The sequence below is a fragment of the Dasypus novemcinctus genome, chromosome 19 (assembly GCF_030445035.2).
Source record: "Dasypus novemcinctus isolate mDasNov1 chromosome 19, mDasNov1.1.hap2, whole genome shotgun sequence".
In the NCBI taxonomy this organism is placed as follows: domain Eukaryota; kingdom Metazoa; phylum Chordata; class Mammalia; order Cingulata; family Dasypodidae; genus Dasypus; species Dasypus novemcinctus.
This window is the reverse complement of record NC_080691.1, coordinates 21824665-21848938: the sequence shown is the minus strand read 5'-3', so window position 1 is coordinate 21848938 and position 24274 is coordinate 21824665. Positions and strand designations below refer to the sequence as shown.

The window sequence follows — 24274 nt, the reverse complement described above, 5'->3', positions numbered from 1 at the left end:
TCATCAAAATATGTCATCCTTTCTTGCTAAGAGCACTTCAAAAGATAAGAATAGAAGGAAAATTCCTCAATATAATAAAAGGTATATGTGAAAACCCACAACCAACACTGTATGCAATGGGAAGGATTGAAAGCTTTTCCCTCTAAGGTCAGGAACAAGACAAGGATGGCCACTGTCACCTCTGTTATTCAACATTATGCTAGAAGTTCTAGCTAGAGTAATTAGACAAAAAACAATAAAAGGCATCCAAATAGAAAAAGAGGAAGTAAAACTCACAAGATTTGCAGATGGCATGACCATATATTTAGAGAATTCTGAAATGTCTGCAACAAAGCTACTTGAACTAATAAACAAGGTTCAGCAAGCAGCAGGAAACAAGATCAGCATGCAAAAATCAGTAATGTTTCTCCCCACTAGTACTGAACAATCTGAGGAGGAAGTTAGGGGGGAAATTCCATTTATAATAGCAACAAAAAGACTCAAATACCTAGGAATCAATTTAACCAAAGTACTACAGGACCTCTATGCAGAAAACTACAAAACAATGCTAAAAGAAATTTTAAAAGACCTAAACAAATGGAAAGACATTCTGTGTACACGAACTAGAAGACTAAATACCATAAAGATGACAATCCTATCCAAACCAAACTGATTTATACATTTAGTGCAATACCAAACAAAATTCCAAAAGCCTACTTTAGAGAAATAGAAAAAGCAATTACCAAACTCATTTGGAAGAGAAAGAGCACCCAAATAGCCAAAAGCATCTGAAAAAGAAAAGCAACATGGGAAGAATTTCACTGCCTGACCTTAAAACATATTACAAAGCTACAGAGGTAAAAGCAGCCTGGTACTAGCATAAAGACAGACACACCGATCAGTGGAATAGAAGTGAGAGCCCAGAAATAAACCCTCACCTCTACAGCCAACTGGTTATGGACAAAACTACCAAGTCCATGTTAATGGGACAATACAATCTCTTCAACAAATGGTGCTGGGAGAACTGGATATCTATAAAGAAGGAAAGAAGACCCTCTTTGTCACTGTCTACACAGGAATCAACACAAAATGGATCAAAGACCTAAATATAAAAGCCAGGACCATAAAACTATTAGAAGAAAATGTAGGGAAACATCTTAAAGACCTTGCAGTAGGTGGTGGTTTCCCAGACCTTACACCCACAATAGCACAACAAAAGAAAAAACAGATAAATGGGACCTCCTCAAAATTAAACACTTTCGCACCTCACTTTGTCAAAAGGGTGAAAAGGCTGTGAACTTGACAGAAGAAAATATTTGGAAATCACATGTCCAATAAAGGCTTAACAGCTATGATATATAAAGAAATGTTACGACTCAACAACAAAAAGACTAACAACCCAATTAAAAAATGGGCAAAAGACTTGGATGGACATTTGTCCAAAGAAGAAATACAAATGGCAATTAAAAAAAAAAAAAAACCATGAAAAAATGTTTAACATCACCAATGACTAAGGAAATGCAAATCAAAGCTACAATATCATTTCACACCTACTAGAATGGTGACTATTAAAAAGACAGAAAACTACAAGCATTGGAGAGGATCTGGAGAGAGAGCAACACTTACTCATTTCTGGTGGGAATGTAGAATGGTACAACCATTGTGTAGGACTGTTTGGCAGTTCCTAAAGAAGTTGAATACAGATGCCACATGACCCTGCAATACCACTACGGGTTATATTCCCTGAAGAACTGAGAGCAGTGACATGATCAGATATCTCACCAATGTTCACAGCAGCATTATTCACAAGTGTTAAAATACAGAAACAACCCAAGTGTCCACCAACTGATAAATGGATAAACAAAATGTGGTATATACATTGAAATACTATTCAGCTGTAAGAAGAAATGAACTTGGGATGAATATGACAATGTGGATGAACCTTGAAAACATTGTATTGAGTGAAATAAGCCAGATACAAAAGAACAACTATTGTATCATCTCACTAACATGTACTAAATACAAGGAGTAAAGTCATGGAAGTAAACTGAATTACAACAGGTTACTAGGAGATAGAATGTGGGTTGAGAATGGGAGCTGATGTTTACTTAAAAGTAGATAGAATTTTTAATATTATTTAAAAGTATGGAGATGAATAGAGTTGATGGTAACATAGTGAGTATAACTAACACTGCCAATTTATAAATGTGACTGTGGTTGAAAGGGGTAGTCTGGACCTAATGTCAATTGAAGCTAAGGATAATCTAGGGACTGTATAACAGTAATTCTGGAGGTGGAAGAAGAATGTGATTAATGGTAGAAATTTAAGAATGTTCTTCTTTTACAAAGAAGTGTTAAGTATATGGTGATACATGGGAAAATTAAAACTAATGTAACTTATGGATGACAGTTAACAGAAATGTTGGAATATTTTTGCAGCCATGGCAAAGAAGATATCAAATCAATTCTAAGGGACAACAATAGGGTGTGGGATTTCTCCTTTTTGGAGTAATGAAAACATTCTAAAATTGACTGAGGTGATGACAGCACAACTCTGATGAAAATGAGAGTGACTGAGTGTTCCCTTTGAATGGACTATACAAGACATGGGCCTGTATAACACAGTGAATCCTGTGGTGGAAGATGGACTCTGGTTAAAAGAGCAGATATGAGACTCGTCTCTCATGAACTATAACAAATATAACTAATATACAGTGCTAACAATAGAGGGGTTGGGTGGAAAAATACACCAAATGTAAGACATGGAATTTAGTTAATATTGTGGCAATGCTCTTTTTATTGTTTGTAACAAAGGTTTCACAACAATGCCAAGTGTTGGTGGGGTGATAGATGGGGAGCCCTCTAGGATGACATACATGTTTGTTTTGTCACAATTCATACTATATACATATTATGTATGTTCACATATGAATGATATAGTTCAATAAATGTCTTTTTAAATTAAAAAAATCTTGCTATCAAAACAACAAGATTAAAAAAAAACAAGATTGTTATACGTTCAGGATATTAAGCATAATTGGTATAAGTTTTCTGTCTGGGGTAAAGGGAACATTACGGTAACAGACAGTGGTGAGAGAAGCGTAACACTGAATGTGATTAATCCCACTGAATGATACACCTGGGAGTGGTTGTAATGGGAAAGTTTATGTTGTACATATGTTTCCACCATTTTAAATATACAATGACAGTTAAATGCAATAAGGGATCCTGGACTGGATCGAATAATGGAGAAAAGGCTGAAAATTACATTACTAATATATAGGAAAAATTGGAATATAGACTCAAGTTTTATATCAATGTTGAATTTCTTTAACTTGATAATTGTACTTAAGGTGGTTAAGTAAATATCCTTATAATTAGGAAATGTACACTGAAGAATTGTGTATTCAAGGAGCATGATGTATATAACCAGCTCTCAAATGTTTAGAAAATAGAGAAATAGATGGATAGATAGGCAGATAGAATGATATGGCAAATGTGGCAAAATGTTAAAAATTGGTAGATCCTGGTTCTTGATATTGGGTTGGGGGTGATAGGAAAGTGTGTGTTGGAGTGTTCTGAATGGGTTTTGTATTAGTTTTGCAACTCTCCCGTAAGCTGGAAATTATTTCAAAATAAAAATTTTAAGGAATGAAAAATAGTGTACCCATTGTTTCTATTATATATATATATATAAATTATCTCTTTTTAGAAATTCTGTACAGTACAAAAATCATTTTTTAAGGAAGAATATATGGTCTAGAACAGTACTTTTTCAACCTGCGGGGACAAAGCCTCCCAAAGACCCACAGAATCATTTTACACCATCTTTGAATACAAAATCCACGTTAACCACTACATACAGTGTAGAAGCAATATAATTCACTTATATTTACCATTTTTCAAATTAATATAATTTATTATTTTAAAAATACAAAAAAATTTTTAAAGGAAAAAACTGTTATCACCTATCCAAGTTTCTATTAACACTCTTCTCATTTATCTCCTCTAACCAGCAACATAAGATTCTGACATTGATGTCTGGTCCAGGACTATTTCCTATTTTACCTAAATCAACAAAATGTTAAGAGCTAATATAGTGTTCTTGGAGTCATCATTCACAGAGTGGCATGAAGGAAAATCATGCTTAACTTTTAGGTCCCAAAACCATTACAACTTGACTGTTTTTTAAAAAGGAATTGTTTTTTAAATGGAGATAGGGAAGGAAGAAAAGTTCTTTACAGAAGAATAACAATTAAACAAGGTAGAACAAAGGAAAGCAACAGAAAAATCACCATTTGACAATCATCATAGCAATACTTGATTCAGGCAAGCAAAAACAGTGAATACTAAAACCATTAGATCAAAATTTTTATAAATATTTTGTTGATATCTTGAAGGACATATCATAACCAACACAGCATTCCTTCCAATATTGTTTAAGCTGAATCTACCTATAGGATATCAAACACATAACTTGAGGAAGAACTATTCTGCAAAACAACGGGCTTGGACTCTTCAAAAGTGCCAAAGTCCTAAACACCACTGATTATATACTTTGGATAGATAGTATGGTATGTGAACATATCTCTATAAAACTGCTTAATAAATAAATAATTATGTAAGAATAGTCAAAAATAGGAGCTATGCATAGCAGGGGAAAGAACGCTTGAGAGGGAAAGAATTTCTTGTTTGTCTGGTTTTTGTTTATTATTATTACTGAAATAACGAAAGTACTCTAATAATGACTGAAGTGATGAAAGCACAACTATGTGATCACACCAAATACCACTGATTGTCCCCTTTGGATGAACTGTATGCTTTACTAATATGTACTAATAAAATTGGTTTAAAAAAAAAAATAAAGGAGGAGGGAAGTAACGGAAAGGAAATAGAAAAGAACTGAATGCAAAATATAATCCTTGACTAAATCCTGAATTTTGAAAACGAAACAAAAAAGCTAAAAAAGATATTATGTACAAGTATGAAACATATGTCAATTTCTTAAGTGTGATATCTGTGTTGTGTTTATGTAGGAGAATGTCCTTGTTCTTAAGATAAAACATTATGTCTGCAACTTATTCTGAAACAGTTCAGGGAAAAATATATATAAAAAGACATGGGAAAACACTAAAATTTGTGAATACAAATAAGGAATATATGGTGTTCAGTTTTTTCTGGCAATTTTTAAAAATAAAAAGTTGGGAAAAACAAAACAGAGTAAGGCACATTCTATCTCACTAAAAATTCATGAAAAACTTTCAATTTTATGTGAATTGTATACTATAAGGATTACAAAAACTAGAGAGACAGAGGCCAGTGCAAGAATAAACAAACCTACCTTTTAGGTCATTCAGAGCACTGGGCCCTCCATGTGGCTGATCTGCCTCACATATGGTCCTCCAGAAGCTCTGCTCTGCCATGTTGGGGACCTGTCCCTCATTTTGCAGACTTAGGGCCAACATGAAGTCCAAGTTTGCACTATCTTCACCACCTTCTTTAGGGGGCTGGTGGCTTCTATTCCTTTCCTGCATTTCTTGTTCTTCAACTGGGGAAAAAAAAAGAAAACAGCCTTCATGATACATTAGAGATGTTGTTACCCCATGCCTAGTAAATATTCAAGGTTTATAGGTACCTTGGTAGAAAAAAAGAGGCCTAGGTCTCCAGTACCCTGGCCCTCCAGTTCTCACAGGACTCCAAACATACAGTCTGCCATAAGAAAAGGCTCCATTATTATTCCAATTATAATCTGAATAAGGAATATTACTGAGCCATAACTATGAGAGAGGCACTGTGCTAAATATTTTAAATGTATTTTCTGCATTAGAACAGAACAGTTTAAAGAATGGGGTCAGAACACCTGAATTCAAATCCCAACTCTACCACTTATGAGCTATGTGATTGTAGGGAAATTACTAAACCTTTCAGTGCCTCAGTTTCCTGATCTATAAAATGGGAACTGTATCCACCCTATGTCTGTTGAAAGAATACATGTAGTACACTTTGCAAATAGGGTATATTTAATATATCTTAACTATCAATAGCGTTGTCATCACTACATCATTATTAACACTAACAGTAATCCTACAGTGAAGGAATTCTGCAATCCCCTTATACAGGAAGGTTAGGATTCTTTCAAATGTTGCCCAGCTAGTCAGGTTTTTATAATCAAAATGTTTGGTCCTAAAGCCTGTTCTTCAGCCTCCTTTGCACCCCATTTGTCCTGAAATTTTGATACCATTCCAGTTTCCTGATGCCAAGCTCAACTCACATAGATTGTTCTGAATTGGAAACTGGGATGTCACGTTCCTTTGAGTGGTAGTCCTATTGTGCAAAAGGTCTGATTCAAAGGATCTTAAGTGCCTCTGAGGTAGCCTCATGGGTGGGTCCAGAGCCTCAATTTGTCTGAGGAGTTGGGATGCAATCCAGATTCCATCTTGATTCCAAGACTCATCATATGCATCAGGAGGCATGGCAACCTCATCTCTTTTTTCTTCCCCCTCTCTCCCACAAACTTCAAGGTGAGTCTTCAGATCTTTCACCAATACATTACGGCCACAACTGCCACAAAGCTCCGTCCGGGCACCACAGTAATCTTCATGGTCCTTCAGTTTGAGAACAGAAAGTTCCAAATCACAGTGCTGGCAGACGGCAAGCCGCAGAGGGCACTCAGTCTCCTGCAACACAGAATGAGCTAGTTAATGTATGTATCAAGGAGAGGTCATGTTTTAGTAAAGGGCAAGGAAAGCAAAAATTATCTACTTCGGGGAAGAAGATGTGGCTCAACTGATAGAGCATCCGTCTACCATATGGAGGGTCCAGAGTTCGATACCCAGGGCCTCCTGACACGTGTGGTAAGCTGGCCCACGCACTCAAGGAGTGCCGTGCCATGCAGGGGTGCCCCCCGAGTAGGGGTTCCCCACGCACAAGGAATGTGCCCCACAAGGAGAGCCACCCCGCGTGAAAAAAAGTGCAGCCTGCCAGGAGTGGCACCACACACGGAGAGCTGACACAGCAACAAGATGCAACAAAAAAGAGACACAGTTTCCCGTTGCCACTTGACAATGCAAGTAGACACAGAAGAATACATAGCAAATGGACACAGAGAGCAGACAATGGGGGGGGGGAAGGGAGAGAAATCTTAAAAAAAGAAAAAACTACTTCAATATTCTCTTCCACCACTAATTTCACCCACCACATTTTCCTATGTATTTCAGTTATAACTTCCTCTTTTGTCCCTGCCACAACATTCTACAAAGGGAAGAAAATTCTTAAAAGGAATCTACTCAGCCACTGCAACTATCATCAATTTGTGCACACATTACATAGTTACCCAGTATCAGTCAGAGAAGCCCAAGAGCAAATATCAAGAAGCACAGCAATTCAGATGACTTACAAAACTCCACCAACCCAATTTCCCCTCACTACTTCAACTCAGTCTTAAGTACCTGGTAAGGAGGAAGAGGCTGCCATGTAGAAAGACACTGATTTTCTAACCTGCACATCTGTACATAACACTGGCTTTAAGCTGACCAAATAAGCGAGGAACCCAGAGAATAAAAATGTACTCAGAAGATAAGGCACAAAATTTAATTGGAATTTACCGCTAAAATACTAGAAACATTAAAAAGATATAAAGGAATACATTACTATGCTATGCACATTCTAAAACTTGGGAGCTTAAGCTCAAAACTTTAACATAACATCATTTCAAAAGTTTAGATACTTTAATAGCCATTGTGAAGAGCAAACATTTTTTATTTATTTTCACAATAATTAAATCCAAGTTTTACTCCAAATGCTACTTCCAAACTTTTTCAGTATTGTTTATATAAGCATGGATTATACCTTTCAAAAAACACCAGAAACAACTGGTAAAGTGGGCAAAAGCCGCCAAGGCACAGTGACAGAAAGACATTTTTAAATATCTTCTTTTGTGGCTTTAAAACTGTATTCCATCAGGAGATCATTCCAGAGTTTATGCTTGTGCACATCTGAGGATCTCACTGCCACCATAAACACTGCCTCAAGCAGGGCTGCTCCTGAGGGCTCTTTAGACATCCAGATACTACAAGCAAGGCAGGCAACCCCAGGAAATTGGCACCCTGTCGTTGGGCTTACCTTGGAATATATGATAACTCATCTCGTCAATTCATCAGAATTAGACTTATTTATAATTTCCCTACACATGGTTCTTCTGCCCCTTTTCTTTAAACCTATAATTATTAATAGTACTATACCCATTAAATATACGCCCCAGAGATTTAAATCTTCCAGCCGTTCATATGCCGGTTGAGCCCTGAATCTCAGATTTGCAGCCAGCATCTACTCTACAGTTCTTTGGACTCACTCAGTACAATTAACAAAAGGATGATGATGGACAACGCCTATTTAAAAAAAAAAAAATAGAGTATCTATCACTGTAAGCAAGACAGTTTCATCTATCTGCCCCATGGGATCTAAGCTGCCCTCTCAATCAGCAGAGTGGGCATCACTATCCCAAAATCCTCAAGAGTGAGGAATGAGCAAACATAAGGGGGGAATGCAACTATGGACTAAAAGAGACTTATTGTTCTAGTAATGGAAGAACTTATAACACTGATCTAAAGGCAGTGGTCACCAGAGGTTCTGAGGGAAGCGAGAGGGAAGAATAGGTATAACATAGGGCATTTTGAGGCCACTGGATTTGTTCTGCATGATATTGCAATGATGGATACAGGCCGTTATAGATTTTGTCAAAACCCATAAAATTGGGCAGTGCAAAGTGTAATCCATATTGTAAACTACAGACCATGGTTAGTAGTAATACTTCAGTATGTGTTCATCAATTTTAACAAATGAACCACACTAATGAAAGATCTTGTTACTGGTGGAAAGTATGGGAGGGATAGAGGGTGAGGTATATGGGAATCCCCTATATTTTCAATGTAACATTTATGACTCTAAAGCTCCTTTAAAAATAAAGAATGAATGAATGAATAAATAAATAAATAAATACTATATTCCATGTAGATGTAATAGCAATTCGGAAAGCATTTTTCCTTTTTTTAAAAAAAAAAAAAAAAAAAAAGCTTTTTTAACAGAAAAGTGCCATTGCTTTAAATTGCCCAACAGCAAAAGGGCAAATTGCTGGTACATGAAGTATAGTGTATTAAGTACTTTGTTAACAAAAGTGCTAGTAACTCCCCAGAACAGCAAATTAAATAAATTTTTTTTAAAAAGCAGAATCTTTTAAAACTCTATATAATTCATCCCAGTCTAAAATTGGCATAATCTGACTTGCAGGAATGTTAGAAAACACTCTATACTTGTATCTGTATAATTACTGGCATATAACCACAGAAATAGCTGTGGGAGAAGTTAACAGAGTGGGCAGTTTGTTGGAGGTTGTTTTACATAGCAGGTTGATGCTGGAGCCTGAAAAACACTGATTAGTACTGTTAATGTGATCTCAGTAATACTCTTCCTGGCTGGTGAGGTCTCATAAAACATAGATCAAATGCATAGAAAAAAGAATGAAAATAAGAGTGCCAAAGTATTCTCTGAGCTGTTGGATTTTAAGAGGTTCTTGTTTTTTTATACTATTTTCCAAATTTTCTACATTGAACATGAATCATCTTTTATAACAATTACAAGTTAATAAAAATAAGTTAATTTTGAGGTACAGAGAGAACAGCACAAAACTTAAGTGTGCAAGTGGATGAATTTTTACATACATATACACATTCCTATGTAAAGATTTATTTATTTATTTAATCCCCCCCCCCCGGGTTGTCTGTTCTCTGTGTTTATTTGCTGCATTTTGTTTCTTTGTCCGCTTCTGTTGTCGTCAGCAGCACAGGAAATGTGGGCGGCACTATTCCTGGGCAGGTTGCACTTTCTTTCGTGCTGGGCGGCTCTCCTTATGGGGCGCACTCCTTGAGTGTGGGGCTCCCCTGCACGGGGGACACCCCTGCATGGCAGGGCACTCCTTGCACGCATGGGCCAGCTCCAAAGGGGTCAAGGAGGCCCAGGGTTTGAACCGCGGACCTCCCATGTGGTAGACGGACGCCCTAACCACTGGGCCAAGTCCGTTTCCCCACATTCCTATGTAATCACTACCTAATCATTAGATTTTTTTTTTTGAAGTACCAGGGATTGAACTCAGGATCTCATATGTGGAAAGCTGGCGTTCACTGAGCCACATTGGCTCCCCTGAGTTGGTTTTTCATTTGTTTGCTGGTTTTTTTAATTTTTTATTTTATTTTTTGTTTTTAAGAGGCACCAGGGACCAAACCTGAGACCTCCTATATGGGAAGGAGGCACTCAACTACTTGAGCCACATCCATTCCCTAGAATTTTTAAACTGGAATTAATATGCTCATTCATCCAGTTTTACCTCAAGTAGGAACCAAATGATACTGTGATCTCTCTCACCAAATGCTCTGTGAAGCATTTTTTCAGATGTAAACAGCATGCTATCCAAATGACTAAAGAGGTCAAAATAGGATTATAAAATGCAAGGCAGGTTGTGTGTTAAAGAGATTACACCAGAGAAGTGGATATGGCTCAAGTGATACAGCATCCGCCTACCATACAGGAGGGCCACAGATTCCTGGTGCCACCTAACAGGAATGCAAGCGGACACAGAAAAATACACAGAGAGCAGACCGGCGGGAGCGGGGTGGGGGTGGGGGGGACGGTCAGAGAAATAAATAAATCTTTAAAAAAAAAAAAGAGAGAGATACACAAGGCGAAAGTTAAGGTGAAGCACAGCAGAAACCAGGAAGTGAGGTGGTACAATTGACAGGGAACCTCTGTCCACATCAGAGGTCTCCAGAATCGAATCCCAGTGAATCCTAGAGGAGAGAAAATGAGAAGACAACCCAGATAGCAAAAACATCATGGTGGGAGGAGGGGGAGGGGGGTATATATATAAATAAATTTTTTTTTTTAAAGAGGTCACACCAAACTGGGTACCCCAAAACTAGCTCGGCCCACAGCGCGGCTGCCAACAGCCACAAGCCAACAGAAATAACAGATGTGATTCCAAAGAGAAAGACTCTGAGGCCTGAGCATCTGGCACAACAGCCATGCAGCTGAATCTGGCCACAGAAGAATAGTAAGGCTTTAAGAAACAAGGTGAATATAGAGAACAAAGACTCAAGCAGACTGGTTTTCTGTTCTGCATGTACCTCTACAATCTCAGTAGGACTCGCTATAGGTAACTTAACTGCCTTCATAGTTCAAGTAGACTAACCTCATGCTTCTTTAACTGTCTCTTCTCCAATTTCTTGTTACATTTGCAGGTCACCTAGGGTAAGAAGTGAGAATCAATAAATTCGCTTTCTTAAACATACTCACTTTTTTTTTTTTTAAGACTTTTTCTTTCAGGAGGTACCAGAGTTTGAGAAGGCACTCAACCACTGAGCTACATCCACTCCCAACACACTCACTTTCTATTACACAATAGCAAGTATAATACATTTATGATCATTTGGATACTTGGTGGTTCACCTGGCAGTGTTCTGTAGCCACGTGAGTCTCCATGTCAGATTTGGGGAATGGTTCCTTGCAGACAAGACACATACCAATGTTCCTATGACAGTGGATCTCATGGATGGTAAAGTTAAACACAGGAATTTCTTTTTTGCTACAGAAATAGACCAAAGAAAAAGGAAAGCATTAATAATTGATCTATGTCTTTTCTTGCACAGTGATAGCACATGGAAATATGCCTGTCCAATCTTTGACTTCCTTTCTTTTTCTTTAGTGAATATCTAGTCTATAAGCTCTAAAGATTGTTACCACTCCTGCATTTCAAGATTTAAATACTGAAGGTTTTGAGCCTTCTGTATAATACTCTAAGGTATCAGTGCTACACCCTATCTCTAAAAACACATCTTCGCTTTCTACTCAGAGTTGATCATAACCCAACATAAAATCAACCAGGTTTTTCTGAAACCATCCATGCCCCAAAGCAGAATGATTCACTCAGGGATTATAAAGAAAACAGCCTACCATTTATTTTCACTTTCAGTTCTAGGTGGTTTAATCTCATTGGATTTTATTTCAAGAAAAGTCAAACCAAAAACAATGGGAGCAGATGCCAGTTTTGGAGATATAATGGGAGAAGGAAATTGTCTCCTTTATGTCCCACATGCATCCTAAAGCAGATTTGAAGCTAGTCAGGAATATGCTCTCTGCCTGGGATGGTAGAAACTTCAGAGCGGAACTATACAAAAATGGAAGTCCTAAACTTCCCTCAGCCCGGCCTCTCACTCGCTCTCTGCCATTCTCCTTTATTTTAAGGGATCCAATCAAAGATCACACATAAGTTGCAGAAAAGAAAAGGGATAAAACTGTAAAGTGATATTGAGAAAGTAAAACTATTTAAACTTGAAAAAAGTATATATACACTCAAACAATAGACTCATGGTATTCAAAAAGGCCTCATTTTTACTCATTTGAAAATGACCACTCCAATTTCAGTCTAGCTATAAACTGCATTAAAAGAATGTGCCTAAGCGTGGGACATGACACCCGGGGATGAGCCTCCCTGGCAACGAGGGACCACTATCAAATACCAACTGATGATGCAACTGGAAAAGGACCTTATACGGAAGGTTCAATGCAGATCAGCAGAATATCCATGTCTACATAAAATACCATGACTTTAAAATGCTGTTTGACCTAAAGTAAGGGGGAAATGGAAAGGAGAAATGAGTTTATATGGCTACGAGTTTCTAAAAAAGAGTCTGGAGGCTGGCAGAAGGATTGCCCTCATGCACAACTGAGCAGAGTCAGAGAGACAGATAAAGCAGATACAACCCCCAGATAATGGTTCCTTTGAAGGCTTAAGAGACCCATGAGAGTTATGGTCAGGGCCGATGGGGTTAACTATCAGGGCAGATGGCCCCTCTTTGGAAATGGTGTGTATGTGTGATGAATCTGGACTCAGATGGGATCTCCCTTCATAAGTCTTTCATGCTAATGTGCCGGAGGTGCAGTTAACGTTGGGGTTTAAGATATATTTAGGGGATTTGAATCTCTGGACCGACAATGTGATAGCCAGGTCCTGAGCCTCAACAGACTCCAGCACCTACAATCTGATTTACTGGACTTACCACACTCAGCTAAGATGGAGTTGAAGAAGGACAATCACCACACCGTGGAGCCTAGAGTGATTACAACTGAAAATGGGAGGACTGCATCCAGCATCCATGTGGAATCTGAGCCTCCTCTTGACATAGAGGTGCAATGGACACAACCAATCCAATGTCCACATAGAAGAGGTGGCATGGAATTGGGAAAAGTGGACATGGTGGACGATGGGTATGGGGAAGGGCAGGAGGAGATGAGAGATGGAGGCGTCTTTGGGACATGGAGCTGCCCTGGATGGTGCCTCAGAGGTAATCACCGGACATTGTAAATCCTCATAGGGCCCACTGGATGGAATGGAGGAGAGTGGGGGCCATGATGTGGACCATTGTCTATAAGGTGCAGAGGTGCCCAAAGATGTACTTACCAAATCCAATGGATGTGTCATGATGATGGAAACGAGTGTTGTTGGGGGGGGAGAGGGGGGGGTGGGGGGGGTGGGGATGAATGGGACCTCACATATATATTTTTAATGTAACATTATTACAAAGTCAATAAAAAAAAAATTAATTTAAAAAAAAAAAAAAAAAAAGAATGTGCCTATAAGTATATCAGCTAGAATAAAATTTTAGAAAAACACTATAGAGGATAAAACAGTCATACAACAAATTTTTAATATCCTATTTTGTCCCTAAAACTGAATTCTGCAAGAGTCCTCTCCCATACAAAGTTGTAGATAGCTTATTTCTCCTTTTTTTTGGGGGGGGGGCGCAGTACCTGGGGCTGGAGATTGAACCTGGGACCTCTTATGTGGGTTGCCAGCACGCAACCACTGAGCCACATCAGCTTCCGTGTTGTTTTTTTGGTGTGTTTTGCCTGTTGTTAGTTTTTTTGTTGTTGTTTCAGGAGGCATAGGAAATCGAACCTGGGACCTCCCAAGTGGTAGGCAGGAGCTCAACCACTTGAGCCCCATCTGTTCCCCTTATTTCTCCTTTATAGGAGAAATACAGCCTAATGAAATATAGCTTCATTATAACCTAATGAAGCATTCCAAAGTAGAATGGTGGGAGCGGATGGCATGATGCTGTACTTAGAAAACTCTTAAGTATCCACGACAAGGCAGCCGACTCAATGGGAAAAAATATTTGGAAATCACTTGTCCAATACAGATTTAATATCCAGGATATATAGAGAGGTGTTACAATTCAACAATAAAAAAGACAAAAGACCCAACTAAAAAATGGACAAAAGACCTCAACAGACATTTGTCCAAAGAAGAAATACAAATGTCAAAAAAACACATGAAAAAATGCTTATCACTAATAATTAAGGAAATACAAATCAAAACTACAATGAGATATCATTTCATACCTATTAGAATGGCCACTACAACTACAAGTATTGGAGAGGATGTGGAAAGATAGGAACACTGTTGGCAGGAATGCAGAATGGTATAGCCACTGTGGAGGACTGTTTGGTAGTTCCTAAAGAAGCTGAACATAGATTTGCCATGTGACACTGCATATACCACTACTGGGTATATACGCAGAAAAACTGAAAGCAGTGACACAAACAGACATCTGTAAACCAATGTCCATAGTGGCATTATTCACAATTGCCAAAAACTGGAAACCCAGGTGTCAGTGATGAACAGATAAAGATAAACTATGGTGTAGTCACACAATGAATATTATGCAGCTGTAAGAAGAAATGAAATTGTAAAGCATATGACAACATGGATGAACCTGGAGGACATTTTGTTGAGTGAAGCAAGCCAAGCACAAAAGACCAAATACAATATGATTGCATTACTATGAACCAAACATATTGTGTCATCTGTATATTTAATTAAAAAAAGTTTTTATTCAATTGTTTTTTCTTTTTCAATTATTGTTTATATTTTCAATTATTAAATGTACAAAATAAAGTTTAAAAAACAAAAAAACTGGAATTTAAACATGGTAATGGGAGACCTTTGCCAGTCGGTCTTCCACATTAATCTGCCTTTTTCTTTAAATAAATTGCTTTGGCTTTTAATAATCTTGCTTTCATTTGTTTCCTATTAATTCACCCTTTTTCAACTCCCTCAACATAGTTATATATTATTCTAGGCTTGAGATTCCTTTAAATTGAAGTAAACTGATAAGGACTATCTTAAGTAATGCTAAAGACAATGTCTGTTTTCTAATAAATCACAATGATGCTGTGATTTGCTTTATTACTTTATATCAGTGTGAATGCATATAAAACCCAATCACAATATTTTATGAAATGGTAAAAAGTAGCATAGAAGAACGATGTAAAGACCCACCGTGAAATCTCAATCAGGAAAAGAATATTGTGACCAGCAGTTGCTCTAATTATATTCTAATTCTGCTGAAAGTCTGGGCAGAAAGGAAAGATAACAACAACAAAAATATCTCACAAAAACCTTTTACCAATGTTAGTTGAATGATTTCCCTTATTACATGTCACTTTCCTATTGCCACAATTAGGTAAGGTAAATATAGCACAGACAGTTCTGTTTTGTTTCTCTTTAGTTTTCAGTAAGAGTACTGAGTTAAGTTCTTGAGAAATCCCCACCACAAAGCAGCTGATTATTAACTGCACTTCTAGGTTTCATTTCAGCAGCAACTGCTTTTTTGCCAATCATGTGGCTTAAAAAAACAATGAAACTGAAAGCTTATTCAAGACTGTACCCAGTCTTCACTAAAGTTTTGGAATCATGAAATGATAAACCTGACCTGTCTTAAGAGTTAAACTAGACATTAAACACACACAACCTCTTTTTTTTAAGCAGAGGACTATTTCCCTTCAACAAAATCCTTTATTGAAAGATGTAAAGTGACCTATCTGCTTGAACTGCTCTGTCACTAGATCCAGTGCTAAGTTCACCAAATTTTGCTCCCCATCAAACCCAAGACAACCACTGTGGCCACTCAGAGAAATCCTTGAAATATACTTGGAAAAACACTGATCCAATCCAACACATTTATTATTTTTAAGTATTAAAAAAAATGTATTTGATATTTTTCAAATATACAAAAAGGAGGAAAACTCTCTTATTTCCTTATCAGAAAAGTGAGGCTCCAAAGCTGTCAAAATGACTTGCCAAAAGTCATTAACTAATTAAGGGCAGGAACCAGATCCCTGATTGCCAGGCTCATCCCTTCACTGGAGTCACTACTTTACTGTGCCTGAAACTAATTATCTTGTCAAACTGCAAAAGGAAGCAGCTTAACCCAAAATTGTTATAAAACTCTAGTCCCACATATTTACACAACATATTACACGGCCACAATTTTAACCTGTTAATAAACCAACCCTTTACAGAAGCTAGTTTGTCCCCATTCCAATAATATTTTTAGATTTAATTTCTTACCAATTGTCACAGAGTTGAGTGTCCTGGTTATGTAGAAATTCAGCCATCTTTTCCTCTTCCTGAAAACTAAAAAGGAAGAAATGTGAACTTTCAATTTCATTTCTGCTTTAGGGATTTCAAGGAAAAACCAAACAAAAAAAAATTAGTGCACAGAAAATACCATCAAAACCAGTGCATTAATACCCAAACACTTGGGTTTTCCCTTATTTTTTCATTTTCATTTTAAAATAATTTTACTTACAAAAGAGTTGTAAAAAGAACTCCAATATACTTTTCACCCATCTTCCCTGTAAGTCAACGTCATAAATAACAAATTATCAAATGCAGGAAATTAACATGGATACAATACTAGTCTTTATTCAAATTTCACCAGTTATCCCATTAATGTTCCTTTTCTAGTCCAGAATCAAATCCAGGATCACACACTGCATTTAGGTGTCATTTCTCCTTAATCTTCTAATATATGGCTTAATTCTTTGGTCTCTGTCTTTAATGATTTTGCTCAGCATACTGACCAGTTATTTTGTAGAATGCCCTTCAATTTGAACTTGTCCAATATTTCCTCATGATTAAATTCTGGTTAAGCTTTTTTTCCCCCCTCAGGTTATGCATTTTTGGCAAGAACTGAAGTGATGTGCCCATCTCAGGGCATCACATCAGTAGGCACATGATGTCATCTGTCTTAATATTACTGGTACTTAGATGAGAAGATGTCTGCCACTTTTCTCCAGTGCAAAGTGATTCCTTCTTTTTGAACTATAAAACAAAGCCCTGGCAACTTTACATTCAATTCTTACTTTATATTATTGTTTTCTCTGATGCATAACTGGTCTTGAATACTGCCCTTTTTCTTTAATGGTGGTGGCATTACCAAAGCAACCGTCACTTTTCACATTTATTCATTCACTCAACATGCCTCGTGCTTATTAACACCCTACACATGGAAGACAGCTGTGGCTCAAGCAATTCAGCTCCGTTTAACAAATGGAGGACCTGGGTTCTCGCCCCAAGACCTCCTGGTTAAAAAAAAAAAAAAAAAAAAAAAAGACCCTATTGAGTGCCAGATATTGTGTCCTGGCTCTAAGGGTCATTTACAAGTTAAAGAAATAGAGTATCTGATTTAACAGAGCAGTCTAATGGTCAAGAAAGCAAAGAAATATAACTTGAGCTGAGTATTTTGATGGAAAAGTACAAAGACAAGTAGGGATGGAGTAGAAGGGAATCTTCTTTAGATAAGGGTGGTCAGGGAAGAACTTTCTGGCCATGTGACATCTTAACTAAGAACGGGAGGCTGAAAGAGTCAGTCAAGCATAGAACACAGAAGTGGGCTGAAAACTCATCTGGGTAATGGGAAAAGAAAAAGGCTTAAAGCAAGGGGAAAAAAAGTAAACCTAGATCTGGTAGAACATAATGAACGAGGGGAATGGTGTAAATAGAAAAGCCATTTCATGTAGGACAGAAAGGATATTGGATTTTATTTCAAACTCAGTGGTAAACAACTAAAGGGTTTTAAAGTAGGGAGTGACAGGGCTCAAGATGTCCACTCTGATATGAAATGTTAGCTAGGAGACAATGTGGGATAGGAAGCACCTATCTCTGGAAACAAATCACGTTCCTTCGGGGCTGTTGTACTGATTCTAAGCGTCCTCTATTCCAAGACCAGAGCCAGGGATAAAGGAAGGGCCCAGTTTTCTAGCTTCTCCGGACTCGGGAGGGGGCGGCATGCAGGGCTTGGAGTCTTTCTCTCTGGGGGTCAAGTTTCGTGTCCACCACGCACTGTAGCTGGGATTTAACCTCTCAGGCCCTCAGATTCTTCATGCTGACAGTTGACGCCTCGTGCAGGCGATGTGAGGCGTGAAGGGGCGACCGCCCGGAATTGCTCTGGCACAGTCCAATAACAGTAGTTAATATTTACTTAGCGCTTAAGTGCCAAGTGCTTTTCAATCATGACCAAATCCTGTGAGATGAATGTCATTATCCCCACTTCCCAACCTGCGAAAGCGGAGGTCCAGGGAAGCAGCCTACTCGCACGGTTCGTCAGAGGCGGGGCTCGAACCCGGGTCCCTCGGCCCAGGGACCGCGCTCAGCCACCCGCCACCCCCCGCGCCGACGGCTCGCGGCTCGCGGCCGCCCCGCCCTCTAAACTCCGCGAGCAGAGCCCGGGGCCTGGCCCAGCTCCGCCCGGGGGCGCAGCGCCCACGGAGACGCTCCGGAAGACGCCCACTTCCTTGGCCCCGGGGCAAGGCCAGGAAATGAGCGGCGCCGAGGGGGACTGTCGAGGCTTCGGTTCCCTGAGGAGAAAGTGCAGCCTCCCCCACCAGCCTGAGGAGACGCCGCCGGGCGGGCATGTTTCTCCTTACGGCCGCGACCCCCGGAGCCTAGCGCTCCTCGTCCACACAACCCCTCACTCGGAATGCCGGCCTTCTCCAGAATTGGAGGCCAGAGAGGCTCCGAAGGCACCAGCCGCCGCTACATCTCACCTGAGCCGAAAAGAGGGACACCGCGCCCAGCCGCTAGCCACAGCCACCCAGCCTTCCCAATCCCGGCTCGGAACAACGGCCCCCTGAGCCGCCTCACCACTTCCGACCACCGCGGAGGAGCGCGCTCATTGGTCAAGTGGCGGCCCCGGTTGCCACTTCATTGGATAGCAGCGTCGTCGCTCCCAGAGCCCCGCCTCCGGCACGTAGATTGGCTCGTCGGAGCACGGGGGGCGTGTCCCTAGAAGTCCCAGCCCCTGCGTCTCTGGAATAAGGGGCAGAGCCCTGAGCTGTAACCCTGGTACTGGGCCAGCAACTGCCCCCGACACAGGCTAATAATATTTGCATGAATAATATTGTGCAAACATTACTAATACGCTTAATATATTAAGATAACTAATGGTGTTTGTTCCCTTGTCATGGGCCATTAATACTTATTAGTCATTCTTGCCGCTATTATAATGCCCTTGTGTAAAACTTCTGCCAGACTCTGACCATATTTGAGCACTTTTCTTTTTGCCCGTGCAAGAATGATGGTAGCCTTAGACCCAGGCTAGAGTCCCAACTTCTCCACTTGCTGCCTGCATGAATTCTGAGCTCTTCTTCCTTGAATTGAAATGAAAAGGGGAGAACACTTATTTAGGCATATTCCATCATGTACTGTATGCAAAGTGGTTAATATGAATGTATTCCCTAGCAAGTACTAATTAAGTTGTACATTTAAGATTTAAGTGCTTTATTGTGGTATGTTATATTTCCATAAAACTTGACCAAAAAAGCACAGTCATTAAGGATTAAGGGAAACTGAAAAAAATAAGAATATTTATATGAATTAAGCTTATGAATGTATTAAGTATCTATAAAGCATATATACTAAGAAAATAAAAGCCAGGAGGAGTAAACATGTTTTTTTTTTTCAATAAAGAAGCTTAGCAAAAAAATGCAGTCAAAAAGATTCCAGGAGCAGATGTGGCTCAGATGTTGAGCACCAGTTTCCCACATATGAGGTCCCAGGTTCAATGCCCGGCCCCAGTACCTAGAAAAAAAACTTCCAAAAATTAAGCAGACGAAATAAATATTATATATATGAAAGAAAGAAAGTCTGGACAGACAAGACTGGAATGCAATAAGAGGGAAAAGATCTACCCAAAGGTTAGTTATTATTACTCTCAATGGCTTTTTGCCCAGCACCTAATATAGGCATGTTCTTTAATTAGTCAACTGTACCTATAAAAAGGCCCAAGAAGTGTCTGTAGTGAATCAATATAAAAATAAAATGAAACAAACCCTCCAATATTCTTTATTTTGTATTTTGAAACAGAAACAGAAATTAGTTCTGTCATGATCAGATGACCACTTTTTAAAAAATAACATTTTAAGGTTAAGAAATTAAAATGATAAAGATAAGGAGTAAGAAAAAAGTAAAAGCCTCCCTCCTACCCCTGCTCCCTTTCTCCAAAAATAGTTAAGAGTTTCTTTTGATTCCATCTAGGAAAAAAACCTAAATAAAATATTAACATATGTATACAGTTATTTACATTTCTTTTTATATATTTACACAAAGAGAACATACCATCCAATATTTTTCTGCACCTTGCCTTTTTTTTTTTTAAACTACATAATCTCTCTTGGAGATCTATCCATTATTAGCTCTTCTATCTAGAGCAGTGTCATTCTTTTTTTTTTTAACAAATCAATTTTATTACTACATATTAATAAAGCATACAATTCATCCAAAGTATATAATAAATGGTATTCAGTACAATCACATAGTTGTGCATTCATCATGTCAGTCATTATTAGAGCATTTTCATTATTTCCGTAATAATAATAAAAAACAAATGAGAAAATTCTTGTTTTTTTCAGACAAATTTTTTTATTAGAGAAGTTGCGAGCTTACAAATCATGCATAATGTGCAGAATTCCCAAACATCACCTCTCCACCGACCCCCTTGCATTGCTGGAACATTTGTTACAGATTAAGAAAGAACACGATCAAAGTATTACTGCTAACTATGACCCACAGCTTACATTTGGCTTCATTCTTTTTAAAAGTCACCTAGTATTCCATTGGATATACCATGACTTAGTCAAACAATTCCCTGTCCATAGGTAGTTTGGTTATAAAGTGTTGTTTCAAATCCAGCATCACCAATACTTGAAGCTCAGGAATGGTTCTGCACCAGCCTCATTGATTTGCACAACGATGTATAGAGTACACCCTATGTGACAGGCCCCAGGAAAGATTACGGAGTTTCTATGGCAAACAAAGACTAGTTCCAGCCCTCCCAGAGTTTTCCAGTGAAATGGGATACAATAGTAATGACAATGAGTGTGACGCATGCTTTAGTGGGATCTATTAGTCAGCCAAAGGGGTGCTGATGCGAAGTACCAGAAATGTGCTGGCTTTTATAAAGGGTATTTATTTGGGGTAAAAGCTTATAAGCTTACAAGGCCCTAATGAGTCCAATTCAAGGTACCATAAGAGGTACTTTCTCGCCAAAGTCTGTTGCCAAGAGTTGAAGCAAGATGGCTGTTGAACTGTACAAGGGCTCAGCCTTCCTCTTCCTGTTAAGGCTTGGTGGACCCAGATTCTTCCCGACCTCAGCTGTAGGCTGGAGGGCTGGTTTCTTTCTGGGCCTTCTCAGCTGCTCAGGGCTCTGGTCTCTTCAGCTGCAAACCATCAGGCGACTAGCTCAGCTCTCTACGGGCCCCAGGATCAAAACTTACAACGTTCTCTCTCTCTTCTTCCGTATATCTTCTCTGTGTATTTTTTGAGTGAGTGTCTGTTTACATAGCCCACTAAGGGGGCAGGGATTTAAACCGAGTTACACCCCACTGATGTGGTGGTAGAATGGAAGCCCTAATCTTAACATAATTTAATCAAAGACATCTCAACTGAATACAACTAAGGCGATCACACCCAGAAGAACAGACCAGTTTAGGAACATAATATCTTTTTTTGGAGCTCATAAATAATATCAAACTGCTACAGTGGGGGAAGCCCAGTTAGGCTACAGGACCACCCAAACCACAAAACTACAAGGAAGGTCCACAAAGTCCTGGAGTCACAACAATGAATTAGGCACAGCCTCTGCATGCAGTGAATTTATATTATTTGTAAACAGGTTTCTGAACTTTGAAACAGATTTTCCCATAGGGGCTGTGTTAACGTGGTGTTTCCAGTCTCAGGCTGGCTACAAAAGTCGCTCCACCTATAACAAAACTTTCCAGCAATCCTATGACATACACAGCATCCTTTCAACAAAAATCCATTTTTGTTAAGACACTACGGCTTTTGTGTCTTGCAATCATGTCTAATGAAAAAAGATTATAAGAACCTGAATCCTTGAGAACCTCTCCCCCCAAAACACACACATATCCTGCGGCCACAGCAACAGAAAGGGAATATTATTTTCTTCGTCTTAAAGCTGTTTTTGCTTTTCAATCTAGCAGCTTGACCAAGAAACTTCTAGGAATTCATCCTATAGAAATACGCAGGTTGTATTACTACAAGGATGTCTGCTACTTGTTCCTGTAATGAAGAATAGCAATAGGGAAACGGACTTTGGCCCAGTGGTTAGGGCGTCCGTCTACCATATGGGAGGTCCGCGGTTCAAACCCCGGGCCTCCTTGACCCGTGTGGAGCTGGCCATGCGCAGTGCTGATGCGCGCAAGGAGTGCCGTGCCACGCAAGCGTGTCCCCCGCGTGGGGGAGCCCCACGCGCAAGGAGTGCGCCCGTGAGGAAAGCCGCCCAGCGTGAAAAGAAAGAGCAGCCTGCCCAGGAATGGCGCCGCCCACACTTCCCGTGCCGCTGACGACAACAGAAGCGGACAAAGAAACAAGACGCAGCAAATAGACACCAAGAACAGACAACCAGGGGAGGGGGGGAAATTAAAATAAATAAATAAATCTTTAAAAAAAAAAAAAAGCAATAAATTATCCCTCAAATCCCTCAAAGAGGAGCAAATTAAATAAATTATAGTTCAATGAAATCACACAAAAGTAAAAAGAATCAAGTATGGGAAGATATGCAAAATATATTGGTTCCTGAAAAGAAAGTTGAAAAACCAAAAATATAAACATGATTCTATATTTGTAAAGACAAGATTTATAACTAATATGGGTAATATTAAATATATCTAATAATAAAAGTTAGGATAGGCTTAGAAATAAAAGGAGGAATAATCCATTACCAGTGGTGGCTACGGAAGGTTGGGTTGACAGGGAGTTTCCCTTCTTATATCATATAATTTTGTAGGGACATTACTTTCATAAGCAGGAAAAAGTAATTCATATTTCTCCCTTGTGCATCCTGACTTGCAGACGGGCTCCTGTTTCTCCCATTCACACGATGCACGGATGAGCTAGTTTTGAGTCAAATTTTTGTACCTTTTTGATTCCTCTGTATACCTTATTGGTTGAATGATCCATAAATACATAATACATAAATACAGTTTTTCATTTTTACCCTATTTTTTCCATTTTATTGGGACATAATTTACTTACAATAAAAGCACCCATTTTAAGCACAGAGCACAATGTGGGTTGACAAATTAAGACATCACTGCAATCAAGATACAGACTCTGCCTTTTCACGAAGATGGCGCCGAAAGCAAAGAAGGAAGCACCTGCCCCTTCCAAAACCGAAGCCAAAGCAAAAGCTTCCAAAGTCAAGAAGGCAGTACTGAAAGTCGTCCACAGCCACACACACACACAAAAAAACCCTGCACGTTACCCACCTTCCTGCGGCCTAAGACGCTGCTTCTCAGGAGACAGCCCAAATACCCCCTGAAAAGTGCCCCCAGGAGAAATAAGCTGACGACTCTGCCATCATCAAGTTCCCGGTGACCACTGAGTCAGCCATGGAGAAGACTGAAGACAACAACACACTTGTGTTCATTGTGGATGTCAAGGCCAACAAGCACCAGATCAAGCAAGCTGTGAAGAAGCTCTATGACATTGATGTGGCCAAGGTCACCACCCTTTTCAGGCCTGATGGAGAGAAAAAGGCGTATGTTCGACTGGCTCCTATGATGCTTTGGATGTTGCCAACAAAATTGGGATCATCTAAACTGTGACCAGCTGGCTAATTCTAAATATATTAAGTTTTGTGACCATAAAAAAAAAAGATATAGACTCTTTCTACTACCCTTCCCTTGTCAATTTCTACTCTCCACGCTGGCAGCCACTTACCTGCTTTCTGTCACTGTAAAGCAGAATTGTCTTTTCTAGAGTTTCATATAAATGAACTTATATAAAATGTCCTTTTCTGTGTGGGGTTTCTTTCACTCAGCATATTTTTGAGGTTCATCCATGCTGTTGATTATATTAAGAGTTTATTCCCTTTTGTTG

General features: G+C 39.1%; 1 protein-coding gene across 3 annotated transcripts in view; it reads right to left on the bottom strand.

Annotated features, from left to right (window-relative positions):
* Positions 1-19040, bottom strand: part of TRAFD1 (TRAF-type zinc finger domain containing 1) — a 34022-nt gene extending 14982 nt beyond the window's left edge. The window contains exons 1-7 of one of the 3 annotated variants that reach the window (XM_071209796.1): positions 18922-18998; positions 16442-16507; positions 15371-15443; positions 11476-11611; positions 11219-11272; positions 6251-6656; positions 5321-5527 (exon numbers count right to left, since the gene is read on the bottom strand). In XM_071209796.1, coding sequence (XP_071065897.1) covers positions 5321-5527; positions 6251-6656; positions 11219-11272; positions 11476-11547 — 739 coding nt within the window. In that variant the 5' untranslated portion in view covers positions 11548-11611; positions 15371-15443; positions 16442-16507; positions 18922-18998. Of the gene's footprint in view, positions 1-5320; positions 5528-6250; positions 6657-11218; positions 11273-11475; positions 11612-15370; positions 15444-16441; positions 16508-18921 lie in introns of all 3 variants that reach the window. The other 2 variants (XM_058280985.2, XM_058280984.2) reach the window with 2 other exon arrangements.
* Positions 19041-24274: the final 5234 nt, after the last annotated feature.